This window comes from Dichotomopilus funicola (assembly GCF_033296635.1).
Source record: "Dichotomopilus funicola strain CBS 141.50 unplaced genomic scaffold C8A04scaffold_126, whole genome shotgun sequence".
NCBI classification, from domain to species: Eukaryota; Fungi; Ascomycota; class Sordariomycetes; order Sordariales; family Chaetomiaceae; genus Dichotomopilus; species Dichotomopilus funicola.
The window spans coordinates 1-17,063 of NW_026944147.1; the positions used below are offsets into that span (position 1 = coordinate 1).

The 17,063-nt window shown below is 54.6% G+C and overlaps 6 protein-coding genes across 6 annotated transcripts; 4 read left to right on the forward strand and 2 right to left on the reverse strand.

Moving 5' to 3' along the window:
- Positions 1-24: 24 nt before the first annotated feature.
- Positions 25-3,342, reverse strand: C8A04DRAFT_33317 (uncharacterized protein; the record flags this gene model as incomplete). Its single annotated transcript, XM_062782420.1, has 3 exons — positions 25-613; positions 667-2,649; positions 2,695-3,342. Coding segments are annotated over 3 exons (3,220 nt in total), but the record flags the coding sequence as incomplete, so codon positions are not given.
- Positions 3,343-4,060: 718 nt separating this feature from the next.
- On the reverse strand, positions 4,061-5,279 carry C8A04DRAFT_40902 (uncharacterized protein; the record flags this gene model as incomplete). The annotated part of the gene is made up of 3 exons (XM_062785097.1): positions 4,061-4,412; positions 4,539-5,048; positions 5,194-5,279. 3 exons carry the CDS (start codon positions 5,277-5,279, stop codon positions 4,061-4,063), a joined length of 948 nt encoding a protein of 315 aa, XP_062632577.1.
- Positions 5,280-7,617: 2,338 nt separating this feature from the next.
- C8A04DRAFT_33318 (PLAC8 family-domain-containing protein) lies at positions 7,618-8,104 on the forward strand (the record flags this gene model as incomplete). The annotated part of the gene is made up of 2 exons (XM_062782421.1): positions 7,618-7,717; positions 7,803-8,104. 2 exons carry the CDS (start codon positions 7,618-7,620, stop codon positions 8,102-8,104), a joined length of 402 nt encoding a protein of 133 aa, XP_062632578.1.
- Positions 8,105-9,603: 1,499 nt separating this feature from the next.
- C8A04DRAFT_33319 (phospholipase D) lies at positions 9,604-10,444 on the forward strand (the record flags this gene model as incomplete). Its single annotated transcript, XM_062782422.1, has 2 exons — positions 9,604-9,746; positions 9,973-10,444. The coding sequence occupies 2 exons, from the start codon at positions 9,604-9,606 to the stop codon at positions 10,442-10,444; spliced, it is 615 nt and encodes a 204-aa protein (XP_062632579.1).
- A 674-nt stretch (positions 10,445-11,118) lies between these two features.
- On the forward strand, positions 11,119-14,665 carry C8A04DRAFT_16064 (uncharacterized protein; the record flags this gene model as incomplete). The annotated part of the gene is made up of 3 exons (XM_062778718.1): positions 11,119-11,822; positions 11,889-12,031; positions 12,108-14,665. The coding sequence occupies 3 exons, from the start codon at positions 11,119-11,121 to the stop codon at positions 14,663-14,665; spliced, it is 3,405 nt and encodes a 1,134-aa protein (XP_062632580.1).
- Positions 14,666-15,498: 833 nt separating this feature from the next.
- C8A04DRAFT_40905 (beta-lactamase superfamily domain-containing protein) lies at positions 15,499-16,677 on the forward strand (the record flags this gene model as incomplete). Its single annotated transcript, XM_062785098.1, has 1 exon — positions 15,499-16,677. One exon carries the CDS (start codon positions 15,499-15,501, stop codon positions 16,675-16,677), a length of 1,179 nt encoding a protein of 392 aa, XP_062632581.1.
- Positions 16,678-17,063: the final 386 nt, after the last annotated feature.

The window sequence follows — 17,063 nt, forward strand, 5'->3', positions numbered from 1 at the left end:
GGCCTTGCAACGTCTGTAGGCAGCTGCCCGATGCGGCGTCCCAGATCTTGACGGTGTTATCGACCGAACCGGACACGAGCCGCTGGCCGTCAGGCGAGAACGCGACCGACAAAACCGAGCTGCGATGGCCTTGCAACGTCTGTAGGCAGCTGCCTGATGCGGCGTCCCAGATCTTGACGATGTTATCGCGCGAACCGGACACGAGCCGCTGGCCGTCAGGCGAGAACGCGACCGATAAAACCGAGTCGTGATGGCCTTGCAACGTCTGTAGGTAGCTGCCCGATGCGGCGTCCCAGATCTTGACGATATTATCGCCCGAACCGGACACGAGCCGCTGGCCGTCAGGCGAGAACGCGACCGACCAAACCGAGTCGTGATGGCCTTCTAATGTCTGCAGGCATGTATTCCAATCCGCTTCTACGGCCGGCTTCGTTTTAATCCAGTTAGGTTCTTCTACCTTGAAATACGCCTTTATCAAGCTGCCGGCTGGGGCGAATACAAGGGCTGATACGTATGCTTGAAGCGGAGCTTGCTCTATGATCCATCTGTAAGACAGAGCAAACCGGTGCGCATCCCGAACAAGGTTTGTCAACTCGCGCCCGTTATTGTATCCCTATATCTCCGTGTTAGACCGAGTTTCTAGGGAGCGGTCAATCTCATCCTCACCAGCAAGCCCTCGAGCCGTCTTATAGCGATGATACCCTCTGACATTGCTCGCTGTAAACTGAGAGCTTCGAGCCAGTAAAGGTACTTTGTCTTGAGGAAGATATGGACAGCCTTGTTATCCTGTAGAAGATCGTCCCGGTATGTGCCCGTGCCGGAAACCGAGTCGCACAGGTGGCCAACCCAGTAGACGCACGAGTACCGCACCGTTGCCAGCGGGTCCGGGTCCGGCACTCGGACGTTGTCGATCAGAAATCCCGGTGCGCCTAAGCCGTACATGTCGCGCCGTAATGTTGTGGACATCGCATCGAGCGACCTCAAAAAAATGATATGGTCCACATTTTCTGTCCCAAAAGGGAAGACCCAGCCGGAAGCCTCTTGAGAAGCTTTGTTGGAGGCTTTGTCCGAAGCCCTGCCAAGGAGAAAGTCCTTGGCAGATTGGTGGACGAAATAGACGGTTTGTTCTCGAAGAGTCAGGAACGAGCCGCAGAGCTTGACGATCTCTTCCAAGGACCCCGGATCGTCGGAAACGTTATCCGGCAACTCAACAAGAGAGGTGAGTTCGTTGAGGCTGACCGGCCGGCGAACAATCGCCGCGACGCCAAGAATCTGCTTGCAGAGTCCTGCATCCTCGGAATGGATAATCTGCTTCATCATCCGCGCGTATAAAGAGTCAAGCCCGGGCGGAAACGTGTGCAACTTTGCAAGGCTGTGCCGTCTCCGAATGTTCGGGTCCGCAAGTGCTTGGCAGACCAAGGCCACCCAGAGAAAGGTCCCGCTCGCGTTGGAGGAAAGATAGTCTCGTACAGCAGTCTCTGTCTTGCTGTCGTACTGTTTCAACTGCGACAGGTAAAGGACTTTATGGCCGATGTATGCGTTGACGGCGGTGGTGACAGATTGGGCGTTCAGCTCAAGGCTCAGCCTCGCTTTCTCTGTGGCTGTTTCCAACCGCTCCTCGATTTCTGGCCAATTGCGACTCGATACAATCCACTTGACTCGAGGAGATCCAGATGATTTCTGGGCGATCAAGTCGAGAAGCTGTGGCAGGTCCGTCACGCACTCGTCAAGTGCGTCAATGAGGAAGTAGGTCGTTCGTAGGCTTGGGTCTCGCAGAATATTGGCAAGGATTCTCGATAGGGCATCCCAAGTATTTGCATCTTGAAAGAGAGTTTCGCCTGCCCGGTCGTACTCGCTCCGCACGTGGGAGAGGAGAGACGGCTGCTGGTCGAGAAGCAGGTAGATCAAGCCACGGAGCACGGCGGTTGCATTGTTGATACGGGAGTCGGTAGCCTGGCAGAAGAAGTAGGCCACATTGCAATAGCATACGTCGGTACTACCGTCTTGGTCCAGCTCGTTGACGATGCCGCACAGCAACATGGTCTTCCCCTTGCCGGGGTCGCCCTTGATCCAGAGCAGCCGGCTTTCCGGGCAGTTACGCCATCGCTGGAAGTCGGGGTTGCCGAGGACCCAGCGATACGAGTCTTGTAGGAGGCCGCCTTTTGTCCGCTCGATACGGGCCTTATCATCGCGAGGATTGGTAAGGCGCAGGTGCTTCAGGCATTGCTGGTCCTTCTCCGACATTTGCTGTATCTCCTGGTTCCTTGCATGGCTAACGAGCTGCCCGAGATGAGATGTGACTTGCTGAGCATTGTATGTCTGGGTATCATCTTGGAAGCGCTTCTCGGCGTCTCGGATACCCCCAAAGTCTGCATCCCAGTTGTCAAGCTTGATCACATCCCGGAGGAGAACCAAACCGCGGTTACGGTAATAAGAACAGACACTCTTGACTTGGTAAGAGAGGAGCATTTTGTAGAGGTCGACGATTTGGTTTTCCAGTTCGTGTTTCACTCCCGAGAGCATATCGGCGTGGTCGGGCAGATCCTTAAGAAGGTTGCCCGACAGGCTCCAGTACCAGTCCATCCTCTTCACAACGTAGGCGATCCCTTTGCGGTTCGCTTCGGTCGCCTTTACGGGGTTGGCAAGCAACTGCAGAAGTTAGCATGCGGAACGTCGCCCTCCAGATAAACGTACCTCTAGAGTGAGGCAAATGCCAGTCCAAGCGAGCGCGGCTTGGGGCAAAGCCTGAATTGCCAAACTTATGATGTTTCTGGCTGACAAAACGACATCCACGGCCACGCCAAGGCCCTCTTTCACCGTGGCCTCCCTCCCAATCTTGTCTAGACCGGCATGGATGAGCTGGGTCATCTGGTGGCGCCTCGTGTCCGAGTTGTTTTGGGCGATCGTATTCGGCTGGGACTCGGGCACCACTGAGCCGAGGCCATCCTGGAGCTGCCGGGACAGTATCTTCTCGTACACATCCACCAAGTCCGCCTCTTCTCGTTTGAAATCATTGTAGGCGCGGTCCCAGAGTCGCACGGGTAAGCTGGGGGTGACACCATCCGCGTCAGTGGACGTCTCGGTCTTGGTGGAATCGGTCGCCGGCGCGGCTGGGAGTTGCGAGGCGGACGTAGCGGTGGCGGCGGCGATTTTCGTGGGGTGAGAGATATCGATGCTGGCGGCAGAGACTTCCGTCGAATCTTTGCGGTAGGAAGACGCACAAGACATCACAACGGCAACGCCCTTCTCTTTGTCCCGAGAGCCTTCCCGATCGTCGGGATTGTCGGGTCGGTCGGGTAGGTGAAAAATCTTCCGGAGAAACGGACGTACTACTTGAGGCATCGTAGGTTTTGGGAAGGAAAGCCTTGATTACGGCTACTTTGTCGATAAGGCGATGATGACATGGAGTCGACCTTTGGGCCGCAATCTCAAGATCGCACGAAAGCTGGCTGATGCTGTTCGCCCCGCCTCATGGCGACAAGCAGCAGCCAATGGCGTTCGCAGGCGACTACGCAACATCTTTGATTGGCGTTTTCCTCGGCGCGGTATGTGGTGCAAAAGGCATCTGAACAGCCGGCAGCGCAGTGAAGACCGTTGTGTGGAAGGCTTCGAAGAGTTATACCTAAGGAATCTCAAGGATTGCGAGTAGGGTAGTTTGTACCCATAGTTCACGAGCACGCCGCCTGATGGTCGACTGCTAATCACGTGCATGCAGCACTAGTGTACTTACCTGCTGCTGCCAAAAGGTATGGCTGACCATGTCAACACTGCGAAATTTAGGCTAAGCTTTCAGCCATTATTGGATACACGTCGTACTTCGGAGTACCCTCGAGTACTTGCCCGGCGGGGATATGGTGGGAACGAATGCAGGGAGAACCTCGATTTTACTCAGCGAGCAGGACTGCAGGAAGATGGGAGAAGACACTTGGGAATCGTCACGAAACCGATGTCGTTTTCATTTTTGGAACACAGCAGAAGGAATTTATATGTATTGCAGCCTCTCTGAATACTCCATCATACGCTTCGTGCTCTTTCGTAATCGTCCAAGAATACCTCCACATCACAAAACAAAACGCCATGCAACCCCCGCTGGTATTCCCTTCTTAGTGAAGAAACTGTACATCTTCGGCTTATTGATCGTAAGCATGTTGAGATCGTAGCATTGCGCCAGAGTCAGCTCTCGAGCTGCGTTATAATGCTGCTTCTGTTCCTCGGTGCAAACTTGGGCCTGGTGCCAAGCGCTGTATGCCTTGACCGCGCCTTCCCTGGGTACGTTGAGCCGTGCCAGCGGAGAGTTTGGGAACACAATGTTGGGAGAGGCTGGAATGTTAGGTGCGGCGCCGCTTCCGGGCCCACATCGATGGCATTGATTGGACAGGATGCCGGCGGCTGAGCCATCCGAATCGCGTCGCCTCCGCTTGCGTGACTTCTCCCGCTCTTTCTGTACTCTCTCCTCCCGCTCGCGTTCCGCATCCCGGATCAGTCGGCGAAACTCTTCTGGGGCATCGTCGTGGCCGTCCAGGGGTTTCCCAGCCTACATGTGTTCGGCAAGCATCCTGACGTGATGAGGCCAAAGGGGGTAGTGTTTTCCGTCGTGCTGCCAGCAGTGGTCGGAGCCTTTTGTACACGGCGGCCCGGGACAACGCATAAGGAGATACGCCTTCCTAATACACGCGCCTCGTTCTAGACCAATAGTCTTGGCTTCTAACTCTGCTTGCTGGTTGGCTGTTACACCTCTTCTGCCGGATTTAGCCGAGTCCACATTCTGGTAGAAGAATATCACCGCGACGGTCATCTTCTTGCCGTCAGCAGCAAACCTGCCCCAGTCCTGGAGTTGCTTCGAAACGTATTTCCAATCAACCTCCAGTTTTGGATATCGCTTTGTTATACTGGCAGTTTTGCGGTCGGTTACGGACAGAACAATTTTCGTGTCTTCTTCCTTCCACAGCTTGTTGGCTGTCACAGCGGTCACCTTAGGGTGAAGGACGTGTTTCCAGAACTTGCGTGGCGAAATCACGATGCCCAACTCCGATTCGCCAGTCTGCTCCCTCTTTTTCAAGCATATCTTCCATTGCGTTCCAGTAGATCGTTCGTTCGCCTTCGTATGACCGTTCTGGGTCCCAGTTAGCATGTAGTACGAACGTGAGGGCAGTCCCTGCAGGTCTCAGCTGGCTTCTTGGAACGGGCTAGGACTCTTCATCTTCCGATGAAGAACCGGAGTTCTGAGAGTCGCTCGCATCTTCACTTGGCCAGTCGTTGGCAGTCTCGAATTGCTCCATAATATTACCACATCACAGGAAATTGCCTGGCCGCTCCTCGTCGGTTCACTGTCCAACCCAACAGCCCACCAAGAGCCCTCCCCCACCTTGCATTCTAAAACCTTCGATCATCTTCCATGGAATTCTCCAGTCTAAGTCACGTGAATGTCACAAGAAGTACCGGCTAGACTCATAACTGTACGTGTTTACGAACGAGATGGGGAATGTTCCCCTCCTACTATTGTTCACACACTGTCAACGGCGTCCTTCTATAGCCTCAGGGCGGCAGGAACCCAATAAAACACAATTGCCAGTCAAGCGAAAAGCCCCCTAAGTAGGCCCAGAGTGTGTGGTACGGTACGGCGAGCACTACCATACCACCTACAACTGATCTGAGGTCCTGAGATCAATACCGAAACATTAATTGATCTTCAATCTGAATCCGAGTTTTGAGCGGTTGAGTTTATAACGCGAAAATTAATACCCATATTGTAAACGTGTTCTTTACTCAAAACCGCAGTCTTCACGAGGGACCGTACCCGGCCGTCGTCCCTCTCACAACAAAACTCGAGGAGTAATCGACCCCATTCAATCATGTGATCCATAGTAAACGTTATTTCCCTCAGCAGTATAGAGATGATATCACGATCCATGTATGTACACCGAACAACAGTCTACCAACACAGAAAACGTCCCCCAAATAAGATACTTCCAATTCAGGTCATAACATTCAATCGACCCTGATCGCAACCTCGACCTCACCCTCTCGAGTCTCCTCCCGGCTGACTACACCGGTACACCCAACGGCACGCAACCTTGGCTTTCCTTGGCTCTCCTTGGCTCCTTAACTCTGCTTGTTTGCCCTTGGCTCTGCTCGGCCGCTCTTGGCTCCTTTCATCGCGGGGATCTCGGCCAGGTGGGGGGATCGGGGACTGCAAACAGGTCGGACGACGCTATGAAACGGGTAGGATGGGGCGGCCGTGGGTTGTGTTCAATCTTGTTTGTGGCCGGCGTGTTGGAGTGTTGGAGTGTGGGAGGGTTTGGGATGGTTTGGGATGGTTCGGGAGGGTGCGGGCTAGCTTGGGGGCTATTGGGTCGGGATTTAGGTCAGTATTTGGGTCGGTTGTTGGGTCTTGCTAGGTTTGTTGTCGGGTCGGTTGCTTGTTTCGATGGTCCTTGTGATTGTGGTAGGTGTAGATCGGTGGGTGTGCTGCGGGATGCGGGTATGGATGTGGATGGTGGCGGAGGGTAAAGGATTAGGTTGGGTCGGATCAATCTGGTGGGAGTGCGGTGGTATAGCGTCAAAATCGAGGTAATTAATTAATCCGATATTGCGGCGTAGGATGGAGGGACATCCCACTGGATGAGAATGTCAAGATTCCCCAAGAACTTCGCGATTCGTTGGATCACACCTTAGCAATGTCATGAAATAACCCCCCTGCAAATAATAGGAAACAATCCATTAATGATTTATTATCGAACCGTTGCCATTTTCAGCCCTACAACAGCACACGACCCGTGTTGTTTCAACTTGGCCGTCTCAGCCCTACCAACCAACCCCGGTTTTGAGTATTTTTTTGGGGGCCAGTTCCGACGAATTAGGAGAGTGCGGGAGAGAATGATTTGCGAGGCTATTTGATTCCAAGTCGGACTCGACCCAAACCTGGAAAAGGTGGCTCCCACGCGGCCGGGCCGCATAGTTGGGTCTTGGCCCCCGCCGAGCATGGCCAACAACCGGATTTGCTGTGCCGTGCTGGGTAGGTATCAGGCGATCCACGGTGGATTTTCGAAATGTATGTAGGTTGAGGCTTGGATTCATGGATTTTAGGATTTGCCAATGGCTTGTCCAGTAATTAGTTAATATCACGGCTGCGGGATGATTGTGGTCGTTACGATGAAAGGATTGCGGGGGAGGATAATTACAGAGTTGAAGTCCAACAACGTGCAGACACAGTATCTCTGGCACATGTACCGTCAACGTCTCAAAACTGAACCAAATTATCATCCCACGACCCAATGTCAATTCGGACCCCACGACCGCCATCTCGGTTTGGGACCACAGCCTGAGGCGGGCCGCTTTCTCCTCCAGGCCAGCACCGTCCCATCTACGGCCTTCCTCCAATATGGGGTACAAGATCTTTGGTGTTACACAGTACGTGTTCCGAGAGGTATTAAGAATGCTTCGAGCTGCCGTTGAGACCAGACGTTCCACTGCTCTTCAGCTTCATTCATTATCATCCCAAGACATTCCTTAGTTTGTTTATCTCGCTCTCTTCGTCACTCCTTTTGAAGACGCCACTTACCACGCAGTTTCTGTTTAATCCTTATCAGTCAAAGTTTATCTTACTTTACAACAATCATGTCTCACACTGAGATCAAGAAGGGCGAGTGGCAGACTGGTCTCTGCGACTTCATGAGCGGCGGCCACTGCCTGGTTGGTTGCTTCTTCCCCTGTATCTGTACGTATTGACCGTCTACTGCCTCCTTCCTTCTCCAAATTGTGACAAACAAGAAGAGAGGCAAAACAACTAACACCTCCACCAGTGGCCAACCAAACCGCCGAGCTGATCGAGGACCCGGACGAGAAGGAGCCCGAGAAGTGCGGCACTGTCGGCTGCGCGTGGTGTCTCTGCAGCGGTTTCAGCGTGCTCTTCGGCTGCTTCCAGCGCAGGAGTATCCGGAGGATGGCCGGGATTGAGTCCAACGTCTGCTGCGACTTCATCATCAACGGTTGCTGCCCGTGCTGCGCGCTCATCCAGCAGCAGAAGGAACTCGAGATCCGCCGTGATGTGCGGTTGGCTGCTAAGCAGGGTTACCAGGCGCAGCCTCCTATGCGCCGGCCTTAAGCCTTCTGTCCCACCTGAGCGGAAAGTGAAGGCGTCTTCTACTATTGGGGTGTATGGCTGCTGAGGCGTTGGCCGTGTTTTGGTTGCGCCTTTAGGTATTAGGGAAGGTTTTCAGGGTCGGTCTTTTTGGCTCTTGGCGTCTGCTTGTATGACTATTAGCGTTATTAGTTTCGGAATTTGGGATACAGTGTGCGGATGGGACAAATTGATTTTTCCCAGACTCGACGTCGGTATTACTCCCTTTTCCATGGCATGGCGAAGGTTAAGGTGGCTTCTTTGAGTTGTGTTGACTTATCACTTGTGTTGACGGTAAACCTCCAACACGCGAGTCCACGTCGTTGCGTTGACCTCTTTTTCGAGTTCCCTATCAGAGCAACGAGAGTAAGGGAGTGAAGATCTGTGCGTTGTACCTTTCTCGACTTCTTTGCATTGTTGAAATAAAAAGCAAAATACCATTAAGGTTAGGGCTTGTCATAAAATTAAAGTGGGATAACTGGAATATTTGTGCATGGTTGGCGCACGTGGTAACGTTAGGGGAAAAGGAAGTTTTGTAGGGCGGTTTTCGGTTTTGGCTGTGTATTAAGTTGTAGAATGAACCGCGCGTACCGCGCACATTAACCCAACAGTCCACAGGAAATGGCATGCGTGCCCCCCACTCCCAACACTGGTTGCATTGGGTTGCCTAGATATCAGGCAGTAATTGCGGCTCACAGTCAAGAATTTGGGCCCGCGAGGCCACCCGATCATCACAGGCCTTCTTCGCCTTTTCCTGGCGATACCATACAGAGACCGTCGGGTTAGTGCCGGAACCGCCAACCTTCTCTTGGATCTCCCTATTCAGACGCCCTGAGACCCTCTCCACGGCGAGTTCCGCCCGCCTCTCCTGCAGCGACGGCAGCCCAGGACCACGCCCGAACCGTTGCTGCTGCCCAAATCTTCGGAGTCCCTTTCCATTCTGTGACCTCTGTTCACACCTCCCGGACCTCTTGACAAACCCCCTCCACACCCTTTGTACCACATCTCACACGGTAACCGCGGGATCAGAAAAACCTCCAAAGGATCTGGTTGGCTAATTAGGCGACTGCGACAGATATCAGAGGCGCGCGAAACGTGGAACGTATCATGATGGAGATGTCTGACGTGTGGGTGTGGCAATCAATGGTGAACACCCACGCCGCGCGCAGAATTATCAATAAGCAGAACTATGGCCGATGGCGGCCGAAGTAAGGCGGTCGACAAATTCACACAGATAGCCAACCAACGCAAGCGGCCTCAACCTAACGGAGGTCCCTCCTCCTTGGAGAAAAGGGCCACAGTCGCACCCAACTCGAAAGTTAAAAGGCACCAAGCGCACTTGTTTAAGTCCCGTCCAACACAACATTACCACCATGATCTTAACTCCCAGTTCTGCGCCCAAGTGGAGCCAACAATAATTAGTACTTTTTTTTATGACAACCATCTAAACCCTCAACCCTCCATCGTTTACTCTAGCCGCGATCATGGAGCGCAATATCTCAGCCGCATCCGCACAACCATTCTACATGATCGCTCACCGAGTGCTGACTGTTCAGGGGGTGAACGACGCCCTCAGTCACGGGGCCAATGCTCTCGAGATCGACATGACGGCCTGGAGCGACGGCTGGTACGCCAGACCACGACGGGAGGGCCACCTCGTGGGGTGACACGGCCGAGGCTACGTTCACTCGAATCTGCCAACACCACGACGCCGGCAAGACAATCTTGTTTGTGTGGCTGGATATCAAAAGAAATCCGGACCGTTGGGACCCGCAAAGTGCCGAGTCGCGCCATTCCTCCATCGATGGACTTCGTGACTTGGCGCGAAAGCATCTCACTTCAGTGGGGATCAGGATCCTCTATGGGTTTTACGACGCAACGTCCAAGGCCTACGTCAGAATCCGGGGCAATCTCATTAATGAAGAGGCGATCAATCTCAACGGGAGAGTTGAAGATGTCGCGCCGGCATTCGCGAAGGGACCCGAGGCCCGATTTAAGAAGGTCATGTCGTACGGATACTACAACCTCCCCTTTCAGTTCGGCAATGGCCACGAGAAGCGATACTACACCTGCACCGAACTTCGGATGGCCGCCCGGTCGCATGAGTATGGTAAGGTCTTCGGGTGGACGACTGCAGCCGGCCAAGCGTATTATGTTGACAAACTGCTTGGCGAGGCGGGAGTCGACGGGCTGATTTACGGGTTCAAGATGACTTACTACTACGACCATGAGAACACAAGAGCAGCCGCAGGGGATATAATTTCTTGGGTCCGGAACCACCCCGAGAAACGGTTCATGGCGGGCAAAGGGGACTTTCCTTGGTGAACAGATGTTGGCCGGCCGATGGTAACACCATTTTCATTCCATTGTAGTTAATGTAGTTACAAGAGAGCTACACTTCCCGGAGGATCTTGCCACAAACAAGACTCATATAACTAAAACCCTCACCTCTGACCCCTAAGGAGAGCCAAAAGCCAACATATAGTGAATCACGTGCCACTCCCCCGCACATTCAGACTGGGAACAATCCGTTTGGACGTCTAAGTGCTTAGATTAATTCCTGTAATGAGACTAAAAGACTCTCAACACTTTGAGTCCTTTGACTCTCTTGGTAATTGTCAATTCCTTTTCCATAAACGGCTCAGAGATTACTTGTACTCCCGGGGGTAAAGATTCCCTCGTTCGGTGGGACTGCACATCCATGGGTGCCTGCATGCGCGTTCAGGTTCAGTGCGATACATCATAGGTGCCAGTAGCGTTCCCGCCCAGTCCCCCTCTCTTGGCACCCTAAAGCCCAAGGCTCCCAACGGGGCTCCCAACAGGGCTCCCAACAGGGCTCCTAACGGATTGTTGTGGGACATAGGAATCAACTTGAACGGGCTCTTCAATTTGTTAGCATCTTACCCATCGGAACCCTGGCCGTTGCGGATGACGAGTGCGAACAAGACAGAAGTAACATTCGTCTGCCACCTGGACTCCTGGAGTCTTGGAGTTTCGAAATGCGACTTATCGATACCTCGACCCTGCGCCTCATCAGCAAACATGACGGCGCTATCCCCCCCTACGCTATTCTCTCCCACACCTGGGGGACCGACGAGGAGGAAGTCAGCTTCCAGGAGTGGCAAAGTCTGTCCGCTGTGATGCACAGCGGCCGTCTCGGCCACCTGCTGGCCAAGAAGGAGCCCATCGCCAAAAGGGAAGGATTTGCCAAAATCCGGGATGCGGCACGTCTGGCAGAATCCCAGGGTTACCAGTACCTCTGGGTGGACACCTGCTGCATCGACAAGACGTCGAGCGCAGAGCTCTCGGAGGCCATCAACAGCATGTTCCGGTGGTATCGCAACGCAGCTATCTGCTATGCCCTTCTAAGTGACGTCGTCTACGGGGAACCCCCTACCGGCACCCGGTTCCCGGGTTATCCAGACAAGGCGAAACCGGACGGACCCGCGCAGCCGGCGCTCGTGCGGGCTATTCGGTCCAGCAGATGGTTCAAGCGCGGTTGGACCCTGCAGGAGCTGATTGCTCCCGAGGACGTCTTTTTCTACTCCAAGCAATGGTGTCCACTGGGTTCCAAGCTACGCGGCCCGCCTGGGGCGAAGGCACGAGACGTAATAAATCCTGAGTTAATCAGCGAGATCACGGGGATCGACCTCCATGCATTGCAGGGCGACATTGAGTTGGAGGAGCTCAGCGTTGCGAGCCGGTAGGCTTCACTCGCGGCGTTCCAGTCCGAAGAAAACTATTAGTTAATTACTGATTCATTTCCTAGCATGAGGTGGGCGGCGAACCGCGAAACGACCAGGGCTGAAGATAAAGCATATTGCCTTATGGGTATCTTTGGCGTCAACATGCCGTTGCTGTATGGTGAAGGGGATCGCGCCTTCATCAGGCTCCAGGAAGAGATTTTGAAGTGTAAGTCGCTGTTCTTCCATGGTTCTGTAGGTGTTGTGGCTCTGCATGTAATTAGGTATTAAAGTAGGCGTGGCAGCGACCGACGACCAGTCCATCTTCGCTTGGAAATGTCCCCCAGACAATCCTCTTCGGTTCCAGTTGTGCGGCTTACTGGCCCCCAGTCCCTCCTTCTTCGCGGCTGCTGCGCTGAAACCTCTTCCGCGGGATCCATCCCGAGTTAGTGCGCCGTTCTCCATGACCAACGCCGGCCTCCATATCCGCCTTTTCTTGAAGGCCATTAACCCGACGAGCGGGGCTCATGACAAGGCTGATGAAACCAGCCAGGGGTATTACGGCGTCCTCGCATGCGCTCCTTATGTAACCGCAGACGGAGAGGCCTATAGCGCAGCTATACACCTTTCATCGCTCGGCGGCGACCAGTATGCCCGCGTGTATCCACAAACCATGTCATCACTGCCCTCCAGCCTGCTGGCCAACCCGGGACATGGGGACGGCTTCCAATATATCTACGTCAAGCAATTCCCCGCCTACGGACTTCCCGAAATTCATGTCGGCCCCTTCCACTTCGGGTCTCACGCGTCACTCTTGCTTGACAACCCCATCGAAATTGTGGCCGCGTATCCTGACGACACGTGGAATGAGTCGGCATTAACACTGAAGCCGACCATGACCCTTCCAAACACGGTCCTGGGTGCGTTTCGATACGCGTTAGCCTACCGAGACGGGCGACTGGGAGACCCCGTAGACGTATTTGTCGGACTGGGACCGGGGTCTGAGGGCCCGCGGATGTTCTGGTGCGCTCAGCAGGGGGCCCGCAGGTGGGGGTCTCTGGCAGAGATCGCGACGGACTTTGACAGCTCGACGATCACGAAGAAAATGCGTACGATCCCCCAAGATCAGCACCCGTTCTTCAACGTACTCGCTCGGGTTCTGACCGTCCGGCTACATACTCGGACCATGATCCGTCTCAGTCTATCCGAAATCCACGAGAGCACTGGGGTCGAGAGATTCGGACCTGTCGCCGGGGGTTCCATACCCCTCTGGGCGGCCGAGATCGACTCCAATCCTATCGAGATCGACAAGCAGACCACACCAGCGAGCGTGCCAAGCATGGCTTCCCTGCAAGATGCTCAGCCATTTGTTATCGAGGAGTCCTGGGATACTAGTCTTGGATTTGGCGTGCTTAAGCAATCGGCAGCGACGTTGCAGACGAGGATCCGGGTCCGGGCGAAGGCGGCCGATCCGCCGGATCTGGACGTCGTATCACAGGACTACTGGCCGCTGCGCCATCTCGTTGTCTCCCTACCACGGCCAATCCGGATTCGCCTGGACGGGGAGCCACGTTCGTGGAAGGTGGCTGACGACGAGATGCATGTCCAGCGGTACTTCTCCCTCCTTCTCGCCCAGGCGTGCGTCCGGAATGACGTCGATTCGGCCGCGGAGCTGCTCCGGAGCCCCCTTAGCAACGCCACGGTGGAAGTGCAGACGTGCCTACAGAGCCCGGATGCCGAAACGCCACTGTGGCATACCACTTTCCGAAAGTTCCGGCCCCTTCATTGGGCTGTGCTGCTCGGCCACCGGGATATTTTGAAGCTTTTGCTCGCCCATGGCGCCGATGTCCTTAGTATCACGGGCATTCGCTTGTCCGTCATCCACTTAGCCGTGGTCATGGGCCGCGTGGAACTTCTCCAGGACCTCATGAGAGCGATCCCCGAGAGCTGGGGCAATACAGAGCCGGACTGGTTTGAGAGGACAGATGTCAAGGAACCCATAGCCCACCTGGCGGCCTCGTACATAACGTCCAACGCGGTCGCAGGAATCCTCGAGCGCGTCATGCGAACAGCAGATGACCCTGACCCTGACTCTGAAGAAGCCGCCACCGTGTGCACCAATGCCCTCTACAACACACTGCACGAAACCCCCTTACACCGAGCGGCCGCGAACGGCAACCTAGCCGCGGCCAAAGCCATACTGGAGTTGGCGCAACTCGCGAGGACGGAGGTCGATCCGAAGGATCATAATGGCCGAACACCACTTTGGCACGCCGCTGCAGCTGGCGCTCACGATGTTGCCGAGCTTCTCCTGCACCACGGCGCCGACCGCAACGTCCCCGATGACAAGGGCTGGATCCCCTTGCACGCGGCCTGTCGGGGCGGTCATGCTCGAGCGATGCGGCGACTCCTAGAACATGACGACGAAAGCTTGAACAAGCTAATAGCACCGGAGAATCCCCCACCCATCTCGGCATTTCACCTCGCCGTGCTCTCCGGCAACGCAGACACTCTCCGTACCATCCTTTCCCTCGGTGTTGGGGTTGTGGACCCAAACGAAGAGCTCGCATGCGCCGGCCGCTCTGTCATCCCGCTCCACATCGCCGTGTGTAACGGCTGGCTCGAATGTGTTCGTCTATTCTACGAACTAGGCTGCGATATAACGGAGGAACGGAATCGAAAACAATCCGCGGATACCCTCATTGTGGAACCTCAGGGCGGCGGAACCGTGGTCCTTCACGTCAGAGTGGGTAGTGACCCCAGTCCTAATGCTTTGGCTCTTCACTACGGCCATTATGCCGTCATGGATTACATTCATGAGCGCCGGCTACTTCAGGACGCACAAGGGCCGACAAGTCGCTGAGGCTCCGGGCTGGAGCGAATCAGCAAAGATGATGATGATCAATGCAACTCATTCACTCTTGTGTACCGGGCCCTCGAGACTTATGCCCGTGGCAGTCTTGGAGAACATCAACCGGAGGAGCAGGAGGAGCGGAAGACTTGGATCATTTCGGGGTGTAGGCGGACAAACCGCGAACGTTTGGAAGGAATTGCTCCGACACGCCTTGGTGGCGAATAATTATCCACGGGATCAATTCTGTACGGCTCGCTGAAAAGTCGTTTGTGATGGCCTTGACGGTCGAGTCTCTCTTGTCTATCTTTCCCGTGTCTCGGTTCCTCGACGCAAGGGTATACGCTGATGGCAACGGTCCAGGGAGTCTCCAGAAGGAATGACTAATTATTCCCTGTTGCAAAATGCACCTCAGTATCCACCGCAGGATCCACCGCAGCCAAATCAGCAAAGAAGAGAATAAACGCGAAGCTGGCTTGGCTGGCGCGAATGTTCTGATACGGCGGTTAATTATGGATTGTTGTGGACACCGTGCCTAGGTAGACATCTGCTTGATCGATGACGACAGGGGGTCGCCGTCATGACCGCATCACGACCCCAACAACCAGCAAAACACACCAACAAGACCAGCTCCACGAAAAGCAGGAAACACCAAGTTTACATTGTACTACTCACCGTGGAAATGGAGTATTTCATGTCGCAGGAAGAACACGAGCGACGGCTTGAGCAAGAACGAGCTGAACAAGGAGCACGGGAACAAAGCTCACAGCAGAGTAATAGCACCAACCAGCAGCAACCGATTCCACCTTCAGCACAACCCCAACAACAACTACAAAATCACCAACATGGCCAGCCCGCCGACCCCTCCCAAGCGCATCCGCGAAAACAATCACCCGCCCCTGATCATCAACCCACACAAGCGAGTCCCACTGCTCAAGACCGCCACGCACCAACCATCGCCAGAACCAACACTGCCCATCACCAACACCAAACACCACCCCGCTGAGGCCGGCCCACTATCCCGGGATTCCCTCACCGAACCCAAACCTAGAAGCCAAGGCTCCATCTTCTTCATCGGCACAGCAACCACCATCATCACCTACACCCCCCCAGCCCAGCAAGCCCCCCTCCGCCTCCTAACAGACCCCAACTTCCTCCACGCGACTGAGCACGTCCATCTCGGCCCCGGAGTCACCGCCGAACGCCTCACCAACCCGGCAGTCCCCGACCTCGCTTCTCTGCCTCCCATCGACGCCATTTTACTCTCCCACTACCACGAAGATCATTTCGATCGGAAAGTCCAGGCGCAACTCAGTCGGGATGTACCTATTGTTACGACGCCGCATGCGCGGGGGTGTTTGGTAGATGCGGAAGAGAAGAGTGGGGGGGAGGGGTTTAGACGGGTGTGGGGAGTGGATTTCTTTGAGGGGGTTATGCTGCTACCTACTCCAGAGGGGGCGGGGGATAAGGGAGAAGGGAATAAGGGGGCGATACGGGTGACGGGGATGCCGGGGAAACATGTGCCGCCTGGTGTGGTGGGTGTTGCGAATGAGTTGGTTGGTGCAGTGCCGCCGACGAATGGGTGGTTGGTGGAGTTGGGGAGGACGACACACAACGCAAGAGTCACGGTGACGGGGGAGGTGGAGGTAGGCCCGGAGATAGGAGAGGCAGAATTTGAGACGGGATACCGGATTTACATCTCCGGCGATACACTCATGGTGGATGAGTTAAAGGAGATCCCGAAGCGGTTGCAGGGAGACAAGATTGATTTGATGCTGGCGCATCTCGGGGGTACGACAATTCCGGGGCCGAAGATGCCGCTGTTGATGGTTACGATGGATGGGAAGCAGGGAGTGGAGTTGATAAAGCTGGTAAAACCGGACGTGACGGTACCGATTCATTATGATGATTATGACGTGTTTTGTTCACCGCTGGATGATTTTAGGAAGGAAGTGAAAGCGGCTGGGTTGGGGGCGAAGGTGGTGTATCTTGATCGGGGGGAGGAGTACAAGTTTGAGTTTTGAATGTACACACTGAGGTTGAGACGGAGGGCATGTGGACGGGGTTGTGTTGTCGTCTATCAAGCGTTGGATTAGACGCTCGAGTACCGATGAATAAAATGAAGAGCCAATATCCGATCGACAGCGAAAAAGCAAAAGTGAAAGGCGAGGCTGTCACAGCCTGCCAGCACAAGCTGTATGTACATTCCGTGATAGTCACGAGGTTCGGCCGACTCCGACCAACCCAATACCTATCATCTCGCCGTTTCTGCTTCCACACAATCTGCTTCCACGAAATGCGATCGCCCTAGGACCCGAGCTTAAGTGTTTCCCTCATGTTCCTGCACCGTTCCTCGTCTTTTTCATGAGACTTGTAAATCTCATAAAACTCCTTCCGGTTCTCAAGGTCT